Source organism: Benincasa hispida, unplaced genomic scaffold (assembly GCF_027475165.1).
Source record: "Benincasa hispida cultivar pf3 unplaced genomic scaffold, pf3_genome.v1.1 HicScf790, whole genome shotgun sequence".
NCBI classification, from domain to species: domain Eukaryota; kingdom Viridiplantae; phylum Streptophyta; class Magnoliopsida; order Cucurbitales; family Cucurbitaceae; genus Benincasa; species Benincasa hispida.
This window is the reverse complement of record NW_028326922.1, coordinates 1-8774: the sequence shown is the minus strand read 5'-3', so window position 1 is coordinate 8774 and position 8774 is coordinate 1. Positions and strand designations below refer to the sequence as shown.

General features: G+C 35.4%; 3 protein-coding genes across 4 annotated transcripts; 2 read left to right on the top strand and 1 right to left on the bottom strand.

Moving 5' to 3' along the window:
* Positions 1-3966, bottom strand: LOC150029939 (uncharacterized). Its single transcript, XM_090310237.1, has 4 exons — positions 1907-3966; positions 1538-1801; positions 460-579; positions 1-380 (listed from the first exon to the last, which is right to left on the bottom strand). The coding sequence occupies exons 1-4, from the start codon at positions 3047-3049 to the stop codon at positions 330-332; spliced, it is 1578 nt and encodes a 525-aa protein (XP_090166363.1). The 5' UTR covers positions 3050-3966; the 3' UTR covers positions 1-329.
* A 1453-nt stretch (positions 3967-5419) lies between these two features.
* Positions 5420-6717, top strand: LOC150029938 (uncharacterized). Of its 2 annotated transcripts, XM_090310235.1 has the most exons (3): positions 5524-5846; positions 6242-6446; positions 6625-6717. In XM_090310235.1, the coding sequence occupies exons 1-3, from the start codon at positions 5603-5605 to the stop codon at positions 6635-6637; spliced, it is 462 nt and encodes a 153-aa protein (XP_090166361.1). In that variant the 5' UTR covers positions 5524-5602; the 3' UTR covers positions 6638-6717. The 2 variants fall into 2 exon arrangements, with proteins under 2 accessions (XP_090166360.1, XP_090166361.1); XM_090310234.1 differs by having other exon boundaries at positions 5420-5846; positions 6242-6717.
* A 159-nt stretch (positions 6718-6876) lies between these two features.
* LOC150029937 (tetraspanin-19-like) lies at positions 6877-8770 on the top strand (the record flags this gene model as incomplete). The annotated part of the gene is made up of 5 exons (XM_090310236.1): positions 6877-7370; positions 8021-8120; positions 8226-8306; positions 8431-8535; positions 8636-8770. Coding segments are annotated over exons 1-5 (813 nt in total), but the record flags the coding sequence as incomplete, so codon positions are not given.
* Positions 8771-8774: the final 4 nt, after the last annotated feature.

The window sequence follows — 8774 nt, the reverse complement described above, 5'->3', positions numbered from 1 at the left end:
TAAAGGAAAGAAAAAGCGATGATGTTAGACTGCAATTGTGAGATGTGATCCAGTAATATTGACATACAAGGAAGTTTCAAAGTTTGATTTAAATGCAACCCAAAAAAAAAAAAAAAACTAGTTAAGGACAATTATATATATATCAAGATACTCCTCCCACGCCCTTCAATCTTCATAATATTTACGGGACTTGTGGACATTTCATTTACAATGACCATGAATGTTCAAAAGTTTGTCCAGTAGCTATTAAGAAAGCAAGACCTACCTACTGTACGCTTCAGCGCATGATTGAAGCCTACTGTTCCAACCTACGAATTTGAAGGTACTTTCTATACAAAAGCTCCATAAAAATGCAGCAACTTGAGATGTTTCACATTTTCCTGCAATTAAGTTAATAAAATTCAGGACTCAGATACATGAAATGGGAGCAGTTTCTGGAAAGAATGGTTTGGTTCCTACCTGTATGGTTTCATCAGGTTGATAAGGGAAATGGAAACCTGTCGAACAATTCTGCAGAACCTCGGGACTTTTCATCCACGCTCTTCGGGCATCACTCACCTTTATTTTGTATTTAAAGATCTATAGCAGAACGGAAAGAGATGCTTGTTAATGGTTATGCAGTAGGTAATGAAGGTATCTTCCTAAAACAAAATCTTCAGCTCAGTTCATTTTATCAAAAATAAGTCCATGAAATTCTCTTAAACCTCCCTTGAACAAGCTTAGAAATGAGGGTCAATTCTTTCAATCAAACTCACTTAAAAATAATAATAAAATACGTGAATGCGATTGACACTGATTTGCAAGGTAAAATGCTACCTAGGATGATATCTATACGCTATATAAAAGGTCGAAGAATAAGGTTTTTGAGTACCTTTGCCAACTCTTCTAGCTTAATTAAGAATCTTTGCTTACTCTAGTTATCAATTTACTTTGTAATCACAAAGTAACCTGGTCACATAATATATTATTCCAGCACTTATTAAGTTAGTTGAATCGAATAAGCTTTGCATAATATATCTTACTAAAAAATCAAATTGATTTGTTAACCCGTTCGGTAACCATTTCGTTTTTGTTTTTTATTTTTGAAAATTAAGTCAACTTCTTCCCAATTTCTTCCCATGATTTGCATCTTTCTTAAGTAGAAGAGTTGAATTTTTAGCCAAATTTCAAAAACAAGTTCTTAAAAACTACCCTTTTCTTTTAGTTCTCAAAAATTGGCTTGACTTATGAAAACATTGGTAAAAAGTAGATAACTAAGAAATTTAGAAGTGGAAGAAGTGTCTATTCAAGCTTAAATTTTCTTTAGATCATTGAACCTTTCACACGTTTTCTATTTTGAGAACCCCTCAAGATTTCAAATGTTTTGTACTGTGCTCTAAGCTCATTAAATTTTGGTGTTGTGACTGAAAAAACAAGCAATGAAGAGGTTACATACAATAACCTAAACATTTTAAACCAAAGTATTATGCCCATGAACATAAGAACCAACGGGAATAACAATGTAGTTGAACAAAAGCCTATTTCATGTTGCACGTACCTCAGAAAGAGGGATGGTTGGTTTCTCTAGGTCATCCCCATCAACAATTATACCAGTACCCTGGCATGCAGGGCAGAAAACAGAATCAATTTGGGTTTTTATTTGTCTCGTTTCACAGTCCTTGCTGTGTTTGCTGCCCTTAGCCTTTTTCTTTCTCCTGTACCTTCGTCTAACTTTTGGACCACCTAGATCCTTCACACTAATCTCATACTCACAGAGAAGTATCCAGTGTATAAGGCAAGAGGTATGAAATACATGAAACACCTAAATCAGCAAATGTTGTAAATAAATAAGCGCCTAAGCCCATACCAATATCATCATAATTGACAATCACATCACAAATCCTGAAAAAGAAAGAACTGACATTACCCCATTAACATTTCGACTACTGCAGGCAAGTCTTCCAGTTTTCATGTTCAAAAGTGTTGCTACATCTTTATGAGTAAGTATCTTCTGTTGACAGATATCACACATCCGCTCTGCAGCTAAACGCTGTTGCCTTCTCAGCTCACGCCTTACTGCTTTATTCAACATTATTGTTTTACTCAAAATTTGATCATCATATGTATCCAGCAACAGCGATGACGTGACACTATTAGAAGCTGAGGAATCTTCACCAGACGAATCATATTGATGGCTTATAGACTGACTAGCATCCTCAGGATCAGAGAAAGATATCTTTCTTTTCACTCGACAGTTCTCATTATTCTGTGATTCAGCTCCAGGACTTGATGAGAGCAATAATTTGACATCATCAAGCAAGCCCTTTCTACCTAAATCAACATTATAAGTGAAAGTAACAATAGCATAATTATGTTCAGGAACTTTGACCTTATTGTCAATCCCGACATTTACTTTACCCAGCCATTCACACCATATTCTGCTAACTCCAGAAAAGATCCCATTCTTTTCAGTGAGCCTAGCAGCGATTTGTCCATAACCCAACTCCCTCACTTTTATATCAGAAATTTCTTCCTTAATCAGTACACCAGGAATCACCAAATGACCCCCATCTCCACCATCGTTCACATTCTCGAAGGAACAATCTTCCATGTTCCTTACATTTCCATTAAACTCATCATGTCCATTGCCATTGCCTTTCGAATTTCCAACATACCTGACAATCGCAAGATTGTTATCATTGTTGTGATACTCCAACAACCTTTCATGATTGTCATTTGACATCCCAACCTGGTTATCTCCTTCAACTGGCTTATGGAAGAAAAGAACACCATCATCAAAAGGCCACGGATTTGGTCCTAAGAGAGTCAGCTTAGCAGCCGATAATCTTTCAGTGTGAAGAGTGCCCTTCAGGTGGTTAAAGAGCACTGAATCACTATAACATGGTGCAAGACACAAAGTACAGAAGAAAATAAACCTTTTCCCATCTTCTCGTAGCTCAACGTATGTGTGCCCTTGTGACCTTACATTGCGTAGAATCGTTCTAGCAGCTTGTTCTCGAAGACTATATGAAGCAGACTTCGGGAACCCCAACTCCATCCTTCGAGCCATTCAATAACTCTCACTGAAGAGCTTGAATTAAAATTTTCAAATTAAAAAATTCGTTAAAAAAGGGCCGAGTTTCACGGTAGAATTCCGTAGTAGTCTTCAATGAAAGAGAGAAGAGAAACAACAGCTTATCTTCTATTCGAAAAGAACCAAAAGCAGGAGCCTATGTTAGGTTTGGCAATAAGAACGAAGAAACCTCACCGACGAAGAAAACTTCGAGGAGTCAACCAACAAGAACAATCAATCTTCAAATTGAAAGAAAATCAACAAATATGCCCAGAATCGAAAGAGAATCCTCGAAGATGCAGACCAGAGCACATCCAAAAGCTAAGAAATTAAAGAAACCCTAAAGAAAACTTAAAAAGGCGAAGGTATACATATTCGTAGCGTGCTTCGTAATGGATTGATCGAAAACCGCGGAGTCCTTCCATCTTCGGCGAGCAAGACGCAGGCAAAGGAAAGCAAAACGTTCGAGAACGAATCTTCCAACTCCATAGCCATCTCCATTGGTTACAAATTGGAGGGCGAAAGAGGGAGGGGAAAACGAAGAAGAAAACCGAAATCGAAATGATTCTGAAGAAAATGGAGGGAAAATGAAGGAAAACTTACAAAATTCTAGAATTCAGCTGGTGAAGAATTGAGAACTGAACCGATTTCTTCGAAGATTTGTCCGAAAAGCAAAATAGAGTCGAGAGGAAGAAGGCAAGCAATGTAGAAACATGTGCTAATAATTAATTATTATTTCTATCGGGTGATTGAGCACCGGAACATAGCAAGTCGCCTGTTATGAGCCGTTGGATTGAAAGTTTATTGTTTTGATGGGTGATGGACGGCAGTAGATTAGGTGGTTGATTAGATAAAGATAGAAGCGAGTGTAGGGAAGAGAAAGTAGATTCGAATATGAGGACATGGGGATGCCTAAACATGATAGTTTGCTTCCTGAATTGAGATAAGCTAAAGAGACAGATTGCTTAAAGGATCTATCGCCACGTGGCTTATTTGGAAATAATATATAATTTATACCGAGTCAATTTTCTTCAATTTGAGGTAATAAGGAGTACTTCTCATAATTGTTGAAACTACGAACTTTTTTTTAATACTACTAAACTCCAAAGTACTTCATAATTTGACTCGTTATCAAATTATATATTATTTTGTAGATCATGTAATTCATGAACGTTATTATTATTTGTAATAATTACTGAAAGTAGTATGAGAAATTATAATTTTTTCTATTAAATTATCAAAAATTCGAGTAGAGAATACATATTCCTTGTATTTCATAAATATGGATATTCTTTTATATTTAATTGTTTGTCATAATTGTTGTTTGTCATAACAACAATAAAATGAAAAATATATCCAAATTATTCTAAATCAACTGATGGTTTGGTTTGGTTTTTTAATATAAAATTGGACATCTTGATTTATATTTGAAGGAAACAAAAAAAGTATTGATTTAGATCAGTTATTTATTAGAAAAAGCAATAAAAAGCGAACCAAACCAATGGTGTGTGTATATATATATATATTTTTCATCGGGTATCTTTTAGTATCTTAATTATTATGGTGCACATATATTTGTTGTCTAGAAAAAAAAAAACCAATTTATTATGGGGTGTGTATGCTTTTTTATTTAGAAAAGTGCAAAGAAAAAATGTCAAATTTCAATTTAGTAAAAAAGAAATAAGTCCAATTTTAATTTAAATTAGCAAAAGATCATCAATTCAAATACAAAGTAGAAATAAAAATAAAAATTTGGAAGAAAAAAATAAAATGTAAAAAACTGAGAACCAAACCAATAATAAACTAATCCAAATAAATCCAATCCATTGGTTATGTTATTTGTTGGACATTAGATGTATTTTTTTGTAAAACCAATTGGTTTGGTTCTTGGTTGACCCCAAAATCGACGAAATTGAACCGACTATCACCCTTAATAGCAACTTTTAAAAAATATAATTATAAAGATAAAATTACAGTACAAAACGAAGAAAATACGAATAATAATAATAATGTATCGTGCTTGATGTGTGAATTAGAGTATTACACTAGTATATGGACTTCTAAAAATTATATGGAATTTCCAAACATTAATATATATAAAGATAAAATTAAAGTAGGAACAAAAAAGTACAATCATGTTAGGGATAAAATTACAAGCCTTGCTACATAGTTCTACAATAGTATAGTATTATTCAACATCGTCAGAAGAGGTACATAACAATATAATGTTGATGACGTATTTTCTATATATCGTTTTTAAAAATTCTATTTGTTTGTATGTTATGTTATTATGAGTCTTTTAAGAAACGAAACTAAATTTTCAAACACTAGAAAAATAATTTTTAATTTATGTTATTGTTTTGAAAATTGGGTAAGAATTAAAAATGTTTAAACATGTAGCAATTTCAAAAAGGTTAGCTAATGGGCCAAATGGGCCACTGAATTTAAAAATACAGTTACGCTTCTTGAAATCAATGAAATAAGAAAAGCTTCTGAAACGCCAAACCTCGACACCTGAAGAAGGAGGAGGAAACGGCATAGTTCTCACCAATGAACAGTGGAAACATCGTTGAATTGCGAAGAAACTCCACCAACTGGGCTAAGGTAGTGGAAGACATCGTGAAGCTCGAGAAGAAGATATTCCCAAAACACGAGTCTCTTGCCAGGTTCTTCGACGAAGAATTGAGAAAACAGAATTCTGGATTGCTCTTCCTGGACTTACATGGACAAGTCGTAGCTTATGTCATGTATTATTGGCCCTCTTCCCTCTACGCTATCATCGCCAAACTCGCAGGTTCCCTTCCATCCTCTCCCCTAAATTCTCTTCACACACACTTTTTTCGGATATTGTATATCTTTTGTTGAATGTGAAATCTGCCGATGTTCGAATTATCCAGTACTTCCACTTCAGCTTGTTGATGATTTGGTTTAGTTTAGATGGTCTATAACTATAACCTTGCCATCTGGCTAACTTACTCTATTAGTCTCAAATCGATGCAACTTGTTTATGCACATAACCTGTTTGATAAATGGGCTGAGAGAAAATATTCCCATTTTCCCATCTGGGGCTTCTAGGAAAGTTTTAAGAATGGTATATTGTGTGTTAATTTCGAAATTCTGTATCCTTTTTTTACTAATCGCTAGCCAATTATGTGCTTTCCTGGCATGTGGGTTGTAAACAAAGTGCAGTGAAGGAGAACTGTAGGAGACAAGGTCATGGAGAAGCACTCCTGAAGGCAGCCATTGAGAAGTGCAGAACCAGAAACATTCAGCGGATAGGTCTTCATGTTGATCCCTTGAGGACGGCGGCTATGAATCTCTACAAGAAACTTGGGTTCCAAGTTGATAGCTTGATTGAAGGATACTACTCTGCCGATCGAGATGCCTACAGAATGTACTTGGAATTTTGACACATCGTAGCTTTGGAACTAGACTAGACATTTTCTGAGTTAAATTTTATATATCTTGATGTTATATTTATATCAGAAAAGTGATGACCACTTCTATTGTAATTTTATTGTGCATTTGGGTTAGTAATTGATGATGATCTTGAGTTTATGGATCATATGCAGGCAGAACAATTGATTACATTAAGAAAAATAAGAAGGAACCAAATGAAGACAATACTAAAAGCTTAATGGATTAGCCAGGTAGTCGTTTCTTAATTCTCTTTTAAATTATTAGAATTAAGAATATTGTGACGTCTCAAGTCATCAATTAACTTGAGTTAATTTAAACATCTTACATGTACCATAATGTGGTGTTTGAGAATAATGTTTCCCTCTCTTATATGTAAAAAGATTTTTCTCAGTTAAAAAAAAAAAAACAAAATCTTTATTTTCGGTTATCAAATCTAATGAGGAAAAAGAAGAAGCCATAATCATGTGTAATTAACGGTACGAGGATGAAAATGGGAAAACTGTTCCATGGAAATAGGAAAGAATTCTCTGAATCATTTGAAGAATAGAATATCTACTAAATCCTATGATGCAGAGTTCTTTGAAGCCCGAAAAGACGCAAAATTCTTGGCGGGCAGCGGGTATCTCTGGCGGTTGAATATTACGTTCATTAGCCTTCTCTTGGCTATCTGTTTTCTCATTTTCAAACTTGAGTTGTTTGCGTATTTGTCTGGCCAATTGAGTAATTGGCAACAAATGGTAAGAATGTTGAGGATCTGCATGCAATCCTTGTTGAAGTTCGTGAATTCTGGAAATGGGATGGTTGGAATCGCCATGATTTTGTACGGAATTTGGTTGATAAGGGCTTGGCAGAGGCATTTTGGCCATTTGCCCTATGGACCCAGTGACCCAATTCCATGGTATTGCTTTTTGGCTTTCTTGCACCATTTTCTGGGTTGTATCTTTTTGTTTCTTAACATTATTTTGGAGGGATGAGGCTGGGAAGAGCATTATGCAATCAGAGTTTGGGGTAGGGACTTGAGAAGGAGACTTCAAGTTTCTTGGGGAAATTCGAAAGTCTGAAATTGCTTTCTCTTATTTCTGCATTCTGCTTGTCCTTGGTAATTTCTCTCTAAATGGGCCTGTGTCTGTGTAGAAAATACATTCCTTATCTCATGGTGGCTGATATCTTTACGGAGAATAATCTCGAATAATGTGATGAAGTAGAACATGCCTCTGTATTCCATCTTTCCCTCCTAAGAAGAAAATACATGACCTACAAATCTAAAGAGTGTTCATGGCGTTCATTATTGACCAGGCAAAGTGTAGGAATGATCTTCGTATTCATTACTCTTTTTCAAATTATGGTTCTTTGTAGAATAGCTTCCAAATCCCCCATAGATATATTAAGATGCGTCTATGAATTTAAACAAACTTGTAAGGAGTATTATAGCAGTTAATATGATTGAGATTTGGATTCTGTGGCAGACCTAGTTGGTTTATGGGAAGACAATGGGATACCACCATGACTGGGATGTAGCTTACATCTTTGGTCTTGCTTAAATTTCAGGTTCATGTACAGTTTTTTTGGCCTAGGAATTCTTTTATGTGTGATCACATGCTTGGGTCATATTGCTGCTGAAACTGCTAATGGTTGTTGCCTTCATCTGGTACTGTATTCTTAATTGTCTCTATGCTATGAGTCTCTCCTACCCTATTTTTCTTCAATAGATTACTTGACATATGAGAGTCTGATTATCCTTAAATGAATGTAGTATATGGTGCTTGTCTTTATGGTTCTCATGGTGGAGGCTGGGGTGACAACAGATGTATTTCTGAATCGTGACTGGGAGGAGGTGAAGATTTTACTCAAGGCTTATGCATCATCTAAAAGTTAAAAATAATGATCATCACAAAATGCCAACTTGGATGCTACTAGATATTTATAATTCTAGCTGATAACTTTTAAGTTTACGCCAGGATTTTCCAAAAGATCCAAGTGGAAGTTTTGATCAGTTCAAACATTTCATCAAATTGAACTTCGATATCTGCAAATGGATAGGGATCTCAATGGTGTCTATTCAGGTCTCTCTCTCTCTCTCTCTCTCTCTCTCTTCTCATGTTGGTCTGTCTTGAGATAGGGAGTCGTTCTGACAAACTCGCCACGTTGATGGACTTGTCTCAGGGTTTGTCTCTCTTGTTGGCAATGGTACTAAAAGCAATTGGATCGCGTCGATATTACGACAGCGATGATGAGTATGCTTCTGAGAGGCTTCCACTTCTTAAGAATGCTCTTCATTCACCAACTACATGTGTTATTGGGG

What these genes read in the sequence shown, in the direction of transcription:
- LOC150029939 (XM_090310237.1), bottom strand. Translation starts at nt 3,049, where the DNA reads ATGGCTCGAAGGATGGAGTTGGGGTTCCCGAAGTCTGCTTCATATAGT. An exon ending in GTAGTCGAAATGTTAATGGG is followed by an intron (nt 1,802 to 1,906) that starts GTAATGTCAGTT and finishes TTGCTGATTTAG; the next exon opens with GTGTTTCATGTATTTCATAC. An exon ending in CAACCATCCCTCTTTCTGAG is followed by an intron (nt 580 to 1,537) that starts GTACGTGCAACA and finishes GTTCTGCTATAG; the next exon opens with ATCTTTAAATACAAAATAAA.
- LOC150029938 (XM_090310234.1), top strand. Translation starts at nt 5,603, where the DNA reads ATGAACAGTGGAAACATCGTTGAATTGCGAAGAAACTCCACCAACTGG. An exon ending in TATCATCGCCAAACTCGCAG is followed by an intron (nt 5,847 to 6,241) that starts GTTCCCTTCCAT and finishes AACAAAGTGCAG; the next exon opens with TGAAGGAGAACTGTAGGAGA.